The sequence below is a fragment of the Nothobranchius furzeri genome, chromosome 5 (assembly GCF_043380555.1).
Source record: "Nothobranchius furzeri strain GRZ-AD chromosome 5, NfurGRZ-RIMD1, whole genome shotgun sequence".
NCBI classification, from domain to species: Eukaryota; Metazoa; Chordata; class Actinopteri; order Cyprinodontiformes; family Nothobranchiidae; genus Nothobranchius; species Nothobranchius furzeri.
In genome coordinates, this window is record NC_091745.1 from 73,673,849 (window position 1) to 73,692,301 (window position 18,453).

General features: G+C 44.1%; 1 protein-coding gene across 5 annotated transcripts in view; it reads left to right on the plus strand.

Annotated features, from left to right (window-relative positions):
• Nucleotides 1-18,451, plus strand: part of zyx (zyxin) — a 53,050-nt gene extending 34,599 nt beyond the window's left edge. For 4 of the 5 annotated variants that reach the window (XM_054741037.2, XM_070551086.1, XM_015950190.3 and 1 more), the window contains 9 exons: nucleotides 6,123-6,358; nucleotides 8,949-9,184; nucleotides 12,045-12,140; nucleotides 12,768-13,310; nucleotides 13,423-13,567; nucleotides 15,779-15,948; nucleotides 16,076-16,254; nucleotides 16,329-16,449; nucleotides 16,572-18,451. In XM_054741037.2, the coding sequence (XP_054597012.2) occupies nucleotides 6,136-6,358; nucleotides 8,949-9,184; nucleotides 12,045-12,140; nucleotides 12,768-13,310; nucleotides 13,423-13,567; nucleotides 15,779-15,948; nucleotides 16,076-16,254; nucleotides 16,329-16,449; nucleotides 16,572-16,685 (1,827 nt within the window). In that variant the 5' untranslated portion in view covers nucleotides 6,123-6,135 and the 3' untranslated portion in view covers nucleotides 16,686-18,451. The remainder of the gene's footprint in view (nucleotides 1-6,122; nucleotides 6,359-8,948; nucleotides 9,185-12,044; nucleotides 12,141-12,767; nucleotides 13,311-13,422; nucleotides 13,568-15,778; nucleotides 15,949-16,075; nucleotides 16,255-16,328; nucleotides 16,450-16,571) is intronic. The other variant, XM_070551087.1, reaches the window with a different exon arrangement.
• The last annotated feature ends 2 nt before the right edge of the window (nucleotides 18,452-18,453 follow it).

Here is an 18,453-nt window from a genome sequence, read left to right on the forward strand (position 1 = left end):
AACATGGGGGTGTCCGCGACACGGTTTATATGCAGGTAGCGGTGCTGCGGCTGTTTTATATAGCGACTCGTTGCATTCTCCCTCAACCCAAATCCTCGGATCACCCACTTTGGCTAAAACGCTAACGTTATCTTGCCTTGCGTTGACTGTAGAGTTGTGGGTGATGGTCACGCAGATGTGTCGTGAGATTTGAAGCGTCGCTGCCTTTCACAGACACTTTTTCTGCACGTGCTGCAAACAGGACAGCCATCTTCTATCAACTGTGCCTTGGCATTCTTCAAATATCCAAAAATGCCCGTACTTCCCACTTTGTCTTCTTTGAGGGATAAAAAATGTCCTCCTGAGCGCTTCCGTCTCCTCCTTTAGCCATTATTTCAGCTTTAGCTTCAAGAAAGTTTTGGTTGTAAACAACAAAGTGCGCATGTGCCGCCGGCAACTTCAGCAGATGATACGGTGGCTGGTAAGGGTCACCGCGTCTACACCGCAGCCACGGTAATCCACCGAGATAATATAGTTTTTTTAAAAACAAGACGGTTGTTATTATTGTCAACTTTTTTACCAGGGTTTACCGCTACACCTGTTACCGTGACAACCCTAGTCGCATATGTGTGTTTATCATGGCTGCCTCTTGTAATTTGTGTCCTGTTTAAAGCCTTGTTTGTGCGCATCCTCTGAAATTAATGCGGTGTTCTATTGACGCCATGTTTTTTGGGGGGTTGTACCCTACAAACCTAGAACTTTATCTGGTCTGCGTTTCGTATTGTGCCCCCTAGTGGACTACTCCAGTACTATGTGCAGTGTAGCAGCAAGTATGTGAACAGGACACAGCTGTCCTCCAGCGTCAACACCAGGTTAAAAAGCACATATATTCCCGGCCTTACATTCCACCGTGGTCTTGACTGCTTTCAAACTAGCAGTTAGCTTATCATTCCTGTCCAGTGTAAACTTTCTCCAAACTGAGGCCATTCAGGCAGCTATTTACAATGTGAAACAAATGATAGTTTATAACCTTTTACATAAAGAAAACTGGTGGCAATGTCAAAATCTTCCTTTTACCCTGTTTCATCGGGGGTCCTATCCATTTTTTTTCACCTGGAAGTGTTTGTGTAGGAAAAGCCAAGTCACGGGACCTTCCTTTCCTTTCTTCGAAAGATTTTCCCATTATTCTTGACATTGATCCTGCAGCTAACATGATGATTTCCTCAACCCTTCTCACGTTTATCTTTTTGGTGTGTTTTAGTAAAACAATGGAATAAAAACCTGTTGGGTCCTAATTTTTAACTCTAGTGTCTAAACTGTGGTCATATGCAGCTGTGTTTGGTACATGGGTTGACTTATGGTGGGGCCCTTACAAAGAGCTGCATGAAGCCATCCCCCATCACAGCTGTACAGCAGAAATGATTAAATGCAGCCTCCAGTGATGTCATCCACTTAAAAATTGTGGGCCAGGGTTGAATGAGAGGCTGAAGACGCTGTTGTGCTCTTGCCACAGAACGTTAATTTCTACCTCTGGTTGTGAACGCCTGTCAGGATGACGGTTCCTCCTCATTGAAGAGCTAAAAATAACAGGAAAGCTGCAAAGATGTGTTGAGGGAGTTGATTAAATGGGAGAAAGCAACGGAAAAGTAAAGGTGATGTCACCGAGTTGCTGTGCCAAAAATGTTCCTCAGCAGACGGTTTCGTGTTTCAGGATGGATTTGTTGTAAAAGGTCTGGAGCTGAGTGCTGAACTGATCTCACCACACTGTCCCTCTGGACTGCATCAAGGGAAACACAAAACCTAACCACAACTTATCAGCGATGTTGAATAATTAAGACTATTTTCTTTTAGCAACAAAGAGGCTTCACTGCTTCAATTACAAGAACTAATCACAGTCTACAACACTCGTCGGGGACTCTTATCATGGGTTTAAGTGCACTGTTGCTGAAAGTCTAGCCGGTCCTGATACTGAAGGCATTTACATGTAGGTGAGGTTGGCCCTGGGCCAGGTGGGGACAGCCCGTCCTCGCAAGGCCAGGTTTGGTTTACTCAGCCTTATCAGGTAAGCGGATGTCTCTGGGCATATGGGCGGGGCAAAAGAGGTACGGAGAATTCAGTGGTGTCCTTTTTAAGCGCCGCAAGTTAAGCTAGGCATACACTGTGTGGCTTTTTCACTTTTTTGAGACGATTTTCCTGTCGTGCAGAAATCTGCAAGATCGAGGGGAGTTTTGCGCTGAACGTTTTGTCGTATACAGGGGGTTACGAGAGGTGATTAGCACCACGAGACCAGCTATCGATCAGCAATCGTGAGCTCGCACGGATTTCTGGCGTGTTCGATATTTTGCTCGTCTCGTGAGGGTAAAGGCGACGCCACGACCCAAAAAGTACCAGAACTGCTCATGGTGCATGCGTCAACACGGCTCACCAGCTATTTCCCTATTAACACACGTCGTTCGTTTTTATTCCTACACTTTTTTTTTACACACACAATGACAAGGATTGTCAAGAATGGGGTTTTGTCGTGTTTATGTCAAATTAAACTGATCACAAAGCATGGTTTTACTTTATTTCTTTCGTCTTCCTCGTCCAACCCCCATAAATCCCTGTGTGTCCTCCTACAGCACTCCCAAAGGACAACAGACCTCAGTAATAACACAAAAAAAATTCCAGCGTGTTTTGTAAAAACTGCTATATTTACCATATATTTGGTCCGGCATGTTGTTACCAGACGTACAGTGTGAGCACGTGACTCGTGAGATTTGCTCTGTGGGGAAGTCGTACAGTTTCAGCTGGAGCTGAGTGCTACGAGTGAAAAAGTCGCACAGTGTCCGCCCAGCTTTAGTAAACAAAAGCGGGCGGGAGACTCTAACATGAAGCACAGAGCTTCCTACTCTCTTACTTAGCAGCGGTGCTGCAGTGGGCTCCTCTCCCAAGAGTTAACAGTGTCAAAAGCTGCAGTCAGGTCCAGCAGGACCAGAACAGAACAGTCCCCTGCATCACTGTGAGTCAGAAGGTCATTCGAGACCCTAAGAAGAGCTGTTTCAGTAGAATGAGCTCTATGAAAACCTGACTGGAAGCTATCATAGATGTTATGTTCATCAAGAGCAGCTGTGAGTTGTTTAGCCACAACCTTTACCAAGATCTTGGAGATGAACGAAAGTTTAGAGATGGCTCTGAAGCTGCTATGGAGAGAGACTCGTTTTTTTAAGAAGCGGGCGGATTACAGCGTTCTTAAAGTAAGCAGGGACCTGACCAGAAACCAGAGAATCATTCATTATCGATAGTACGCTGGGACCGATTGACTGAAAAGCGTTTTTAAACAAAGATGAGGGTAAGATGTCGAGGGGGCATGCAGAGGTCTTCATAGAGTTAACTAGTTTGGTTAACTCTGGCAAAGAAACAGAAGCAAAGCTATCTAGGATGATGGGCCTGGTTGGAGTCGGGAGAGGCAGCGATAAGGCTGAAGGAGAGATGCTAGATCTAACCTTATTGACTTTGTTCACAAAGAAAGACAGAAAGTTCTCACAGTCTGCAACAGAGTGGATGGAGGCTGTAGGAGAGGCAGGAGAGACGATACTGCTGATGGTGTTAAACAGCACCTTGGGGTTCCCTTTGCTCTGGGACATCAGGTTGGAGAAATAAGCAACCCTCACGTCTCTGACTGCAGAGTTAAAGGATGTCAGAAGATCCTTTAGATGCAGCAGATGGACGTGGAGACGGGTTTTCTTCCACAAACGCTCAGTTTTTCTGCATTGGCGCTTCAGGCTGTCATGAAACCAGGGAGTAGGGTTCACTGCAGGAACTGATCTGGTTCTGACAGGACAGATGTTGTCCAGAATGGAGAGGCAGTGCTCGTTGAACTGAGAAGGTAAGGAATCCGGGTCGTTATCAGAAGAACAGGGTGGATCAAAAGCAGCAGAAAAATTTCTAGCTGTGCTCTCATTAAGAAAACGAGAACTAACCATACGGCGAGCAGGAGGTGGGGACGCAGGAACTGACAAGTTAAAGAAAATGCAATGGTGATCAGAAATATTAACATCCTCAGGACAAACACTGTCAGTGTTTACTCCCAGGGTAAAAACAAGGTCTAGAGTGTGCCCCCTGGTGTGTGTGGGGCCCGAAGCATGCTGGGTAAAGCTGGAGGAGTCCATAAGGCTGGAGAAATTCATGGCAAAGTGGTCTGAGGGATCATCAATGTGGATGTTAAAGTCACCAACAATCACCAGTCTGGACAGCTTCACAGTGGAGGATAGAACGTCACTAAACTCCTGAAGGAAAGGACTGTTTGGATCAGGTGGACGACAAACCACAGCACAGTAGAACGGGTCATCTAGTCTAGTCTGGGTTATCTCCAGGTGACTGCAGGAAACTGGAGTGTCTATTTTGCATCTAAGGCTGTTCGGTGGCTCTTTAAAGAGCCGTTGTGTTGGATATCACTCACAAGCATTGCAGAGAGGCTTTTACTTTAAGGTCAGAAGATAGAATAGTCTCAAAATGCTTGTTGACCCGATTGATCTCATCAAGAGAACGACGAAGGTTGACTAGATCAGGAAGTGTTCTCGCTTTTATTAACCTTTGTTTATAAACTTAGTCAAATCAGAATTAGACACGTTTAAAGGGCATTACCAGAAATCCCGCCTTCCCTCAGATACTCAGAGGTAGTGGGAATGTTTTACACATTTATGTGAAGTGAATGTTAAAACCTTAAAACTATTCTTATGATGTATGAGTATACTGATAAATTGTTAAATCAACAGTTACTGATCTGGTGTAGTTTAAGATCTGACATGAATCATTGCAGGAAAAATATTAATTTTAACACATCATTGATTAACGCACAGATTATTCCAACACTTTGGGATTTAACAAGAGATGATTGTATGACACTTAATGCAGTTATCACGTTTTCAAAAGCCATTTATGATTCAAGGAAGATTAACTTTATTCAGAGTGCAGACAGTCTCATTTTCTGCATGACTTTTGTTCCAGCCAAGATAAGGTGGCTAGGAATTATTATGTCTCCTTTGTCTGGTGACAAGGCCTTGTGTAGTGCTTTCTTGTTTGGAGGCCAGGCAGATGGGATTTAAAAACTTAATTTGTGGTCATTGGTGATGTAAATACTGGCCTTTGGGTACGCCACAACTGCATGATGATGCCTGCCTGTCAAAGACGTTCAAAGCCTTTAGGTACCTTTTTTCACAACGGTTGTAGTTTATAAAATTAAACAGTAATTATTATGATTTAATATTTAACTATGGTATTAAAGGCAGCTGGTTTGTAAGCAGATGTCTGGTAGAGAAGCATTAGTTTGAGAGGTTGTGGGAAGAATCGCTGAAGTTTGCACTTGGGTCCAGTGATGTACAGTAACATTTGTTTAGGGAGTATAAAGTCAAATATTTTTAGCTCCACTTCTTTTTGACGCAGCTCCGTTGCAAGTGTGATGATTGTTGGTTGCTCTCATCCCTGGTGGAAAGTGGTTGTTCTTCTACAAATCTTGTTGTGATTTATGAGACTGTAAAGGGCTCAGTGTTGCGTATTGTAAACTGTCTTTGGCATAAAGGCGTTTTGTGTTGTCTCTTCTGTCGGCTCTGCAGACGTGGATTAAAGATCGTTTCACACTTTTTCCTCCCCGTCTTGCTCAAGCTTTTTTTCCCGTTTAACTCACATTTGCAAACTTCCTTCAACATGTTTGTTTTAATTATGCCTCGTGTTAAAATCAGGGCTGTTCTGAAAGAAATGAGACAAACAACAAGCTAGAGTAAATATTGTGACACTTGCACTTCAGGTTATAAATTAGGATTGGTAATTATTAATTTGACAGTATCACAGATTCTCTTTCACTTTTCAAGGTTTTTTTTTATTTGCAACCTCTAAAGCTGGTTTTAATTACAGTGCGGTTTGCAGGCCAAATGTTTCATTGATGTGTCACCACCACCGATTTCCCTGAACCCTGAAGCGCTAATTTTACCAAGGAATGCAAACTCTTTTGACTGGAGTCAGCTGACACGTGTTACGTTAATAGTTGGTGTGTGAACAGGAATCCTGACAGTTTGGAATAACCAGCAGCCTGCTGCCTATTTTTTTACCTCCACAGCCTCTCGTGGATGATGACTTGAGGTCATTTTTTTTCCTCTTTTTTTCAGATAAATCCAAAATATGGAGGACTCCAGCAGCAACAAGCCATATGTGGTGACGTCGTCTTTGAACTTCAAAGTCACCACGCCGTCCTTCTACAACCAGCCTAAGAAGTTTTCTTCTGTGGCACCACCAAAGCCCAAAAGCCAGACCCCACCCACCGCTCCGTCACCAACACCTCTGGGCACAGCTGTTATTGGTCGAGTGGGGGACCTGCCTCCACCACCCTCTTCTGTCTGTGATGGTAATTCCATTATTCAACCTACTTTTTTCATTCTGCATCCTCTTATACTTGTCGAGACATTTTAAAGGTGCATTAAGTAGAAATTACGTAAGTACATCCTGTGGTCAAATTCGGGTACTGCAGCCCATTTTCAAAACGCACGACTCATTTTCTCTCTCCTGTTCTGTGAGTTTGATTGTTGCCAGATCTGTTACTGATCAGCACCAGAAGATTCTAGATGGGGTTGGGCATCGGGCAACATTTAATACCAGGACAAATTTTCATTTTTTTCCCAGAACCACTTTGGATTACCACGACTTGGATGGCTGAGAACCTTCACCAGCATTTGTTAGAAAGAAAAGTCAATATTATTTTGTTCAGTCTAGTTTTTGCGTCTGCGTTGGTACAGAGGCACACAACGCTGTTATCCGTAGTTGCTAGGGCTCTCCGACAGGTTCGCAAGGATGGACGGGGTCGAGCCTACTTTTCTAAACATCCGTGAAATGGGACAGAGAACGCAAGCTTGTGATTGGTCAGGACGTTCCTTCCTTTTAAATTTGCCAACAGCATCACCACTGCGCCCTAAAACAAATGGAGTGCAGCAAGCATTTTGTTTGTGGTTGAAAATGATGAGAAGTGTGGGTTTAGAGGTGGCGAGCGCATGAAGAGGTGGAGGAGAATGAGGGATAAATGTGTCCCTGTTAAAAAAAAATCTCTGAAAAACAAAAAACACAATATAATAAACAATAGTAAATGCACTATCTTGGACCGGATGCATGACAGGGTACCCCAGAAAAGTGCTACACCCTCTGTTGTCCTGGCGAAGAATTGCTCTGCAATATTCCCAAGGTGACGGAGAAATCTGAAGGCAAAGCATCTTCATCAGTGTGTGTGCATCTCTCTTGTGGAGCTAACACAGAAGCGTAAACTAGGCTTAATCCCTTCCTGTTCAGAAGCTGATCAGTTTATTTTTGTCATGGTGGTCTCTGGTGCAGCAGTCATGCCTTCCATCCATCCCTGTAGAGATAAACATGAGCCCGTCGTTGCACGCTTACATCCAGTGTTGTGGAGTACCGGAATACTAGTACCGCCATTACGTATTTAGAATACTAATTATGAGTAACTGTATTCCAGTACAGTTACTATTTTTAAACGTGGTATTTAGAATACAGTTACTTTTGTAATATCATTGGAATACTTGTGTACTTTTCACCCGAAAGATGAAATAAAAAAGTTCAATAAATAAAAGAAATTGGCGGGCAGTGTGTACGGTCCATTGACGGCTCTCTGCTCTCTTTCTAGTCTCTGCTGTAAGCGCGGGGTGGGATCTACGGTCTTTCTCCGCATGTTATTGGATACCAAACATCCAGATGTACTCACCGCTATGGATGTCAAGTCAACGATGCGGTCCGCCCTACTCCGTCAAAAAAGATGCAAATACGTCCTTTTCGAAGGAAACTTAAGTACCTCCATCCACCTCCCCTTGACTCAAAGAAAACCCCAAGTCAAAAATAGTCCAAAGTTGATGCCAAAGCCATTTCAAACGATCCACCGCTATCTTTATATCAGTAACATCCCGTCCACAAACAGAGTGCTGTGATTGGCCCACCAAACCAAAACAACGCTGTGATTGAACCACAACGGAGCAGCGGCCACCTTGGTTATCTAACTTGCAGGTACATCCCGCTCATTTGGCACACAGAGTGCTATGATTGGCCCATCAAACGTATAGAGCGCTGTGATTGGACTGCTTTGGATGTCTGTCAATGAGGCAGTCCGCCATTCCATCTTGGAAAAACTACTAAACACATAAAATAATAAAAATAATACATAGTTTTTTCTAAATAAATGAGCTGTGATTGGCCAGTCCCAATTCTTTTGAAGCGTTTACTCTAGATTACATTTTCTTACAGACAGCAATGCTGTGCAATGTTCAAGCACTTTCTCACAGAAACAGAAATATGTTTTCTATTGACTGTTTGATAAATAAAGTAGCAAAAATAATTTTATCTTTTTATTTTTTTCCCAGTCGGTACATGACATTTAGCATTAATATGCCCTGCTTTCCTGCGGGAGTAGCTGTCAACACATATTGTGACATTTAATAGACCTAAATGCTGTTTTTATGGGAAAGTATTCTAAGTATTCTGAATACAGTACCAAGATTAAACAAAGTAACCGAATACATTACAGAATACATTTATACAGAATACATTTACATACATACATTATACAGAATACATTTAGAATACAAGTATTCTGTAACTAAATACATTTACAAAGTATTCTCCCCAACGCTGCTTACATCGTCTGTAACCGCTGCCATGGCATTACATCACAGAAGGTTCTGCTAGCAGCCAGGGAAGTTCCTACAAAAGAAACCATCTTTTATAAAGTGCCTCTCAAGATAAAAATCATGAACACAAGAACAAAAATTCAAAAATAATTAAGCTGCTCCTCTGATGTGGGGACAAAGGTGGCGAGGTCTTCTTAGTCATAATCTCTTAATCTCATTCCTGATGGTAAAAGCGATCAGTGGAAATATCCGATCTTGAATAAAAACTAATCTTTTGTTTTGGGATTGTTAACAAATTCCTCATTTCTTCATCAGAATTCCCTCCTCCGCCGCCGCCTCCAATGGACGATGATTTGCCAGCCCCTCCTCCCGTATGCCACCTCCTACCCTCTGATGCCCCCCCTTCGTTCCCCGCTCCACCTCCGGTAGCAGATGACCTGCCCCTGCCTGCTCCCCCTGAGGAGAGTGCCTGTCCTCCCATCTGTCCCCCTCCACCACCACCTCCACCTCTCCCATCCTCCAGTTTTCCTACTGCTGCTGGTGCCCCACAGGTGAGTTACAGTGCTTCTGATGGATTTCTTTTTTTGGGGGTGTGGGGGAGGGGGGGTTGCTTCATGTGTCTGTATTTATATGTAATCCCATCAGTTTAGACCATTTTTCTGCACTTTATCATTTGATGAAGTTAAATTGACTAATTTTGAGCTTCTAACGTATTATTGTAGAGGTTTGCCACTTTTAGATATGATTTGGTAAAATAAATAATAAATGTAAATCATGAATATTGAGGCCTTTTTGGATCACAAATCATTCACTATTCAGAGGTCAGTGATGCAATTAGAAATCGACTGATCAGGTTTTCAATGGCCGACGTGTGCTGTGGATTATTTGGGCTGATTTTCACGGCCGATATTCAGGTTTTGTCCCACACATCAGCTCATTAGAATGTCACTAATAACAGTAGATGTGGAACGGTTCTGAACCAACTCACTGGACCAGCTGTGGGCAGAAGCGGCTCCAGAAATGTTTTTCTGCAGGTGCTATGAAGGAGCCAGTCTTTTTATTGAGGGTGCTATGAAGGAGTGGTCATGTGCACCTATTGTTCTCTAGAACACCTTCAACACTAGCAGATATACATGCGTGCACAAAACCTCAACAACACCTGAAACAATCATTAATATACATCATAAACATGAACAATCGCTGACTTTTCCATGAAATCATAAACACATACAGCCACACAGAAAACCATCTATAGTATTGCAAGGTTAGCTAACGTTAGTGTTAGCATTTCCAGAGGCAAATCCCTCGACTGCTGCGGCGGTTGAGGGTTGACTCTCTTCATCCAGATCCGTAGGTTTTTGTGGGTCTGAGATCACTTCCAAAGATTCATTCGTTTCTGACTGAACCCGTGGAAATGTGGGCAACAAAAACCGATCCATTTTACCACTAGCCCTACCTTTCACTCGTTTGCAGGTGGAAAATGAGGTCAAAGGTTAACAACAATTTCCTGTTTTGGTTTAAGTTTTTACTATCTATATGATAATTTACTGATTATTTTTGTTTTTATGTTAAATATTACCACATCCACACGTTAAAGGGACTTTACGGAGTTTTGAATTTTTATGCCCGCGATTGCCCCTCAGGCCAAAAGCGTAACGGCGGCTTCAATAGTAGGCTCGTGCACGAGGCAAGCATGCTGTACGTGCACACTCCTTAATGAAAATAGCAGCTGAGACAGTCAGCTCTGTGTGTGGGTGTGGGTGTGGTTGGGTGGCCCGGAGGACAGAGGACAGGAGAACGTGCAGCTAATTAAAAAAAATAATTTGGTTCTGTAGCTTTCTCTTCAGCACAGCTGACAAAGGTTTATGATGGGTCAGTCCTCCTGCATGCTCAGATCATTCCCTTCCCTTGCTTGAAAAATTGTTCCAAAATGAAAGTTGAACCCACATCTTTTTTACCTGTGAATTCAATGCCGTTCGGCGAGTCTCAAATAAAAATTTGGGCATCTTACTGTAAAAAAATATACCATTAATGTAAAAAAGAAACTCTAAATAAACTATGTTTACATCTAGAATTGAACCTAGGACTTCTGCACAGGAGTCTGTCGTCTTACTAGATGAGCTAAAGCGCCAGTAACGGCTTTCGTATCTGTAATATTTATATCCTTGATGACAGCTGAAACAACGTTCAAAGAACGGTTCGGAGCAAAAATGGCTATTTTGTTGCTAATTTGCAGGAAATATCTAGAAGAAAGTTCTACAGAAACTAGCTAAGGGTTCTCAGAAATGTAGCTAGCTTTGTCACTAGGCGTTAGGAACAGCGACAAAGTGGCACTGCCTCTCTCTCTGCTGCTAAAGCTACGGATAGCAAATGCTACGGGCTATGCCTGAGCGTGAACGAGCATGAAGCAGCCTGCTCGACCCGAGCATCTCTCTTTTTCTGTGATTTTACAGAAAAACAGGCAATCACAGTAAAAATGCCAGGGCTCATTCTACAGGACAAGGGCATTGCAGGAGAATGTATGAAGAAGAAATTTATTATTTCTATACATGTTTTAGCTGTCAAACTTCCATAATGCCCCTTTAAATTAAAATTTAATTGTAAAAAAAAAAAAAAGAAATCAAATTTTTACTTGGGGGTGCAATGACTAATCCAGGAGTAGCTATAACGCCCCCTGGCGCCGCCACTGGCTGTGGGGAGTGCTTTTGCTGCCGTTTTGCATCAGAAATGCTCCGATGGGAAGGGAGCTTACTGAGCTACCGGGCAGCAGTAGCTCAAAAGGTTGAGCGGGTTGTCTAGTAATTGGAAGGTTGCGGGTTCGATCCCGGCTCCAGCCTTGGGCAAGACACTTAACCCACCTTGCCTGCTGGTGGTGGTCGGAGGGACCGGTGGCGCCTCGCCTCTGTCAGTGCGCCCCAGGGCAGCTGTGGCTACATCATAGCTTATCAGTGTGTGAATGTGTGTGTGAATGGATGAATGATACACTGTAGTGTAAAGCGCTTTGGAGTCCTTACTCTGAGAGGCGCTATACAAGTGCGGGTCATTTATCATTTATCATAAAACGCAACTTTTACGCGCCGCTTATGCTTGCAGTGGAAATCCAGGGTTACGCAGCTCACTCTCTGGGAAGAGGAACCGTTTTTGACACACCGCTCTCATGCAGCCATTACTGATGTGTTTAAGGTGTTCGCTATATAATGCATTCATGCTTATTACACACGGGTAGAACACGAGTTTCTGTCATGTGCTCCTCATTAATGGTCCAGCCGCAACACTTCCTTTCTTCTGAGTTCCACCTTGTTTTGTTTTTATTTATTATTCATGACTTAATGCATCTGAGCTCTATAGAAGTGGCTTTATTTGTGTTTTTGAGTCTACTTCATGAGTTGTTTTCCTGTCTTTGTTTACTAGAGATCAATGGAGAAGCAGACGAGCTTCGATAAACAGCTGGATTCTCTGACTGACTTGTTATCTGAGATGGAAACCAGAGGACCTTTTAATCCCAAGGTGTGCTGCACAAAACGACTATCAGGTTTAATGTTTTTACAAAGCTTCAGAGTAGAGCAGAAAGGAGAAATGGCAACAAACAAGGCATGGATGATCGGTGGAAGCGGGCTGGAGAGCAGCCAGGTAGTTTCATAAGTCACTCATCTGTTTAGGGCGAGAGGTCAATGAGAAGTGAAGTGCACAGCAGATGGAAAGAGAGAACGGAACAAGTCAGGTTGGTGATTCATACTGTGAAGAGCAACACATGCAGAAAGGGAGAGGGATGCACGCTGAAGCAAGCGGAGAGCACGAGAGTGTGATCAGGCCTGAGTGTGCTGCCAGAGACGCAGTGAAAGAACCATAAATGGAGCGTTTTATCTGACTGGGAGGTGCTGAATCAGAGCAGAATGCCGCCGGCTCAAAACTGCTAAATAAATGTCAGAAAAACGAAGCGCTTCTGATGAGCTCCGGCGGCGGAGCACTTCCGGTTTTTACTGAATCAGTGTGGCCCGTTTAAGATAATGAAAGGGTCTGCTTGCAGCGTTTTGACTTTGAAGTTTGGTTCTGGTAAATGAAAGGTTTGCTACAGTATTCCCCCACTGAATGAGGGTGTACCCTGGTTGAAAGCCTGCTATTGTTCATCCACAGTTACCGAGCCAGTCTGCATCAGCACCAGCGCCCAAGCCTCCGGGCCCTCCTCGCACGGCGCCCAAACCGGCCGTCTCTTTCCTACCGCCTCCTGAGATGGGAGACCGCCCCCCTCCGGCGCCCTGGGCAGAGGAACTCAGAGCCAGAACAAACCGACAACCCAACAACTCTGCTCCGATCTCAAACCCCCCCGCCGTGTCCCCCAAGTCCGGCTTTGGCGGGAGGCCAACCACATCATCTGCCTCTTTGGCACAAAAAATCAACCAGAACCTGAACCAAACAGCCACCCCAACGGTGGCGGCGCCAAAACCTTCCCCTCCAACAGCCACCAGCTCATTCCCTCCACCTCCTGCAGCTCCTCCGGCTCAACCAAACAAAGTGGCTGCTCCACCCGCTCCTAATCACATCAAGAATTCGCCTTTTGGGAGTCAAGTGAACGCAAACCAAAAACCTTCTGCTGCCGTGTCTCCTCCTCAACCCAAGATGACGGTGTCCCCACCCTCCTCCTTTACTCGGCCAATGAAAACCAGCCCTGCGTCGACGGTACTTTCCAGCTTTTTAATCGGCGTGTGTCACAGAAAGACATGGGATGTACAGAAATTAGGTTTGCAAGCGAAAGACTCGTCACTAATTAGTTTTCCTGTGTTGTTGCAAGCAGCCATCACCTCCCGGCCCAGTTCCTATTCCCGGTGGAGGTGTTCCTCTAAACATGAGGGAGGTGGAGGAGCTGGAGAGAATGACCAATGATTTCATCAAAAACATGGACAAACAAGCACCTGTCATCACCTCCCCTCCAACAGGTAAAACCTGCACACACACACACACACATCAGACGTCACACGTGTGCTGATTAGAGTACCGTGTGAATGCAGAAGGCTTTGATTCTCTTCGGTTTGCTCATGATGCTGGAGTTTTGAACTTTCATAAACACATTTCTCCAATTCTGAAATCTCTCCACTGGTTGCCCGTGCAGTTCAGGATAAACTTCAAAATTATGCTTCTCACTTACAAATCCTTGAACCATCAAGCTCCTCCATATCTGTGTGAACTTGTCCATTACTACAACCCGCCGCGTGCTCTCAGGTCTGAAGATAAGCTCCTCCTAGCTGTTCCCAATGCACGTTTAAAAAGCCGTGGAGAGAGGGCTTTCTCTGTCTGTGCACCGAAGCTGTGGAACGCATTACCACTGCTAGTGAGGCTAGCACCAACAGCTAGCATTTTTAAATCACGCCTGAAAACTCACTACTTCAACCTAGCTTATACAACATAATTATGAACCTCACTGACATCTGCACTGTTTATAAACTGACTCCACAATTATCGACTTCCGTATTATTGAGGTTCTTTGTAAAATGTTTTTTTCTTCCTATTTTTACTTCACCCTGTGTCTTAATGATTTTTAGCTGTTATTTTTGGGAATTTTGTTGTATTTCCTTTTTATCTTTTATCTGTGTTTGACATGTTTATATAACGCCTGTTTAATTAACCAACATTTTTAGTGTACAGCGCCTTGTTTGGTTGTAATGCCTTGTGAATGCGCTTTATAAATAAAATTGGATTGGATTGGATTGGATAGTGAAACAAATTATAAATAGCCTGTATTTGATATAGCCCCTTCTAGAGTCCTGGAACCCCCCAAGGCACTTTACAACAAAATCAGTCCATTCACCCACTGGTGGGGATGAGCTACGATGTAGCCACAGCTGCCCTGGGGCGCACTGACAGAGGCGAGGCTGCCGAGCACTGGCGCCACCGGTCCCTCCGACCACCACCAGCAGGCAACGTGGGTTAAGTGCCTTGCCCAAGGACACAACAACAGCGACAGACTGAGCGGGGCTTGAACTTGCAACCTTCCGATTACGGGGCGAGCACTTAACTCCTGTGCCACCGTCGCCCGCAAATAATTAAAATAGAAGCGCCCCTTCCACAAAAATACAACGTTGGCGTCTTGGCGACCCCAGAGAAGACCTCCCATAAATCACATTCATGTTCAATTCAATTCAAAAATACTTTATTAATCCCAGAGGGAAATTGATTGCTGTAGTATCTCAGAATAATAATAATAATCAAGTCATCAAAGAGTTGTTGTATATTACAATGGCTGTTGGCAGGAAGGATCTCCAGTAGCGGTCAGTGTTGCAGCCAAACTGAAGAAGCCTCTGACTGAAGACACTCTTCCGTTGTCGGACAGTCTTGTGAAGAGAATGCTCAGGGTTGTCCATCATTTTCTTGATTCTCTGGAGAATCCTTCTTTGCATTATCTCCTCCAGCGGTTCCGAAACTGCCGAAACTCTGGCTGAGTCCTTGAAAGGGCTTGGTGTTCCTCCATCTTGTTGGCCAGTGATGTCACATTGCCCATTATGATCGATGGAAGAGATGGTTTGAATTTCCTCTTTCTCTGTGTCCGTTTTGCTCCCGCTCTGCACCCACGTTTCTTGCGTTTTAGCTCATTTGGGATTTGTGGCTTCAGCTGAGGTATTATTTCAGCCTTTCCAATGTTAATCAGCTGCTCCCGATTGTAAACCAGCTTGTTGCCATGGTTACGCACCATAGCAAATGCTCAAAAAGTGAACAAAGCTTAAAAAAAATTGCAGTAAAAATCCTCCAAGCTTCACAGCACCAGTAACAGAAAAGTAAAGTGTCCAAAAAATACAGTTTTTCTTGAGAAACTAGAAGAAAAAATGCCCAAGAAAAGGCAAAACTTACATATCGTCAACAGAGCTACTCCAACATGCAGCCACCCAGAGCAGCGCAGTTCCGGAAAAAAAACCACACAAACCATTATTCATTTCTAATCCAGACATACGTGTTACTTTATACAAGCGTGTTTTATTAATCACAATCATTGGTGGGCCACCCTCAAAATGTTTCACTGGCCCCCGCAGGAAAACTTTCTGGGGGCACCACTGCATTTGACTGTGGTTAAAACCATCAGAACTAGTTAAATCACATATGAATGCCTTTGCTGTGTTTAATTTCCTTGTGAACCTCCCCGTTTTTCCTCCCTTCAGAGGTCTGTGGGAAGTGTGGTGAGGCTCTCTCCCGGTCTCAGCCAGCAGTGAAAGCCATGGATAAACTCTTCCACTCCAACTGCTTCTGCTGCATGAGCTGCCACCGCCCCCTGCAGGGCATGCAGTTCTACGACCGGGACGGCTCCCCTCAGTGTGAAGACTGCTACACGGTGAGGAACTCTCTATAGTCCGCACCAACTCTCTAAAGTGTGAAGTAACAATTCTAGAACGGAAAACTCTGAAGCTGAATCCAGCCACAGCTCTGAATCTTCATATGAGTCTAAATCTGCTCCTCAGAGCTCCCTGGCCGTGTGCTCTCGATGTGGGGAGAGAATCACAGACCGTGTGCTGAAGGCGGTGGGACAATGTTTCCATGCTCACTGTTTCCGCTGCAGCACCTGCTCCTGCGTACTGGAGGGGGCGCCCTTCATCACAGACGACAACAACAACCCCTACTGCGTCCAGGATTACCACAGGTGGCCTCCCATTTCTGGTTATTAGTATTTTTGAGTTTTTGTTGTATTTTAACTTGCATCCTCTGCTTTTGCAGGCGTTTCTCTCCTCTGTGCATGAGCTGTAACGAGCCCATCGTTCCAAGCCCGGGCAGCGAGGAAACTGTCCGAGTGGTGGCCCTGGACAAGAACTTCCACCTCAAGTGTTACCGCTGTGAGGTGAGACGTTTACACAGCTGGGGTTTACAACTAGAGATGGACACGTCGGGCGGTGTGCTCCACATGGTGATAGGAACCCAGAGAGAGAAGGCGCTGACACGTTTATCCTGTCCACTCTGCAGGACTGCGCTCGGCCTCTCTCCATTGAGGCGGATGAAAACGGCTGTTACCCGCTGGATGGCAGGATCCTGTGCATGAAGTGCCACACCAAGCGAGCCAAGCAGGCTGCACAGTGATTGGCTGATTCTGCATCAAGAACCAAAAGCACAGGATTCATTCCGCTGCATATTCGCCTTTACAGCAGGGCTTTAACCTGTGTGTGTGTGTGTGTGTGTGTGTGTGTGTGTGTGTGTGTGTGTGTGTGTGTGTGTGTGTGTGTGTGTGTGTGTGTGTGTGTGTCTCAGAGAGAGAGAGTGTGTGCTGTGGAAAAGATGTTTGCATGCAGATGCAAGTGTATTCCTCTTCTCATCGTCTCCTTTATCCAGTGCAGAGGTAATGTTCTGTACCAAACTAAGTCCCTTCATTTATTATTCCAGATCTCCAATCTCTTGTTTTTTTATGTGTGTGTGTGTGTGTGCGCGTGCGTGTGTGTGTGTGTGCTGCAGCAGCATAGTATTTGTGCCAAATCAATGTTTACGCTAAAATTACAGCATAACTTGCACAAGAGCCATCTGATGAAAGTTGCCTTTCTTTGTATCTTGCCTAGATATTGTTAACAGGACCAAGAACTGAGATATTTCTATGTGAAGACCTTCGTTTGCGTTGATATCAGACGGTTTAAACGGAATTATCAAACGCGTGAGACCACCTCGTTTTGCGGGAGGTTGGAGATATCATTAAGACTTTGTCTAATGCTGTGCCTGCAGATGTGGTTGTTTGCTGCTTTCTTACCCAGAAGGAGCTTTACATCAGCCAGTTTACTCTGATTACATTTGAATCGTCTAAAGCTACACCCGCCCGCACGAAAGATGGGACAAAATAAAACGGTGAATGTTGCTGTTCGTTTCTGTGACGTGAACGTCTTGATTTACAGGCATGCCTTTGACCTCGTGTCTCCTCGTTCCCTCTTTGGTCATTCTAAATCAGCTGTTTATGTAAAAAAAAAAGAGAAGCTGATTCAGATGTTGTATTTTTAGATGCATGTTTTTTTATTTTTTATTATATTTTTTTGGATGCAAAATGACGAACAAATAGTCGAGCACAGATTCCATCCGTGGGATCCCTCATCAGCAGCATGGCTGGAAACGGGACCTGTAGTTTAACCTTGCACAGTGCCATATTGAATAAAAATAAAGTATTCTATTGTCACTTTAACTCCAAAAAAATCCCTGCACATGATGGTATTTAAAAAAAAAGTACAAACCTAGCGTTAGGCATTCCTTACGATCTCTTTAAAAATATATAATTTATAGATCTAATATTAGGTATGAAAGTTACAAGAAATAAAAACAATCTGCATTAACGGCAAAGTAACACTTACGTGTAGCAATTATTAAAACAGAGTCCAAACATGTTTGTTATTAATGCAAATACCGCTATTCATCAGCTGTACTTGAGTTTCTTTATGTTTGTAATAATCCATGTTATCCTGACCTCTGTAACATTTCACTTCCATATATATCTATTTTTTTTGTTATTTGACTGTTCTTTACTTAGATCTCAGTAAGAGAAGTCAATCTTGCTCTTGTGTGGTGTCTGGTGCAGTTAAACACCAGAATGAGCAACAACGATAGCTGTGCATGCCTTTCCTCTAGTATTGTCTTGTGTGTGTTTGTGTGATGCGTCAGCGACTCGCATTCATGTCTTTTGCATCAGCGTGTCGTTAAGATGATGATCACAGCTGGATTTACTCGGCGTTGCGTTGGAAATCGTATTACATGTGGCTGCCTTGGCTTTTCAACTCTTTTTATACTTTTGACGCGTGCGGATGTGTCAAAACATCATTTAGTCTTTCCTTTATTGGCTGTAATGAAAGATCAAATAAAAGACAAAAAGCTAATAACT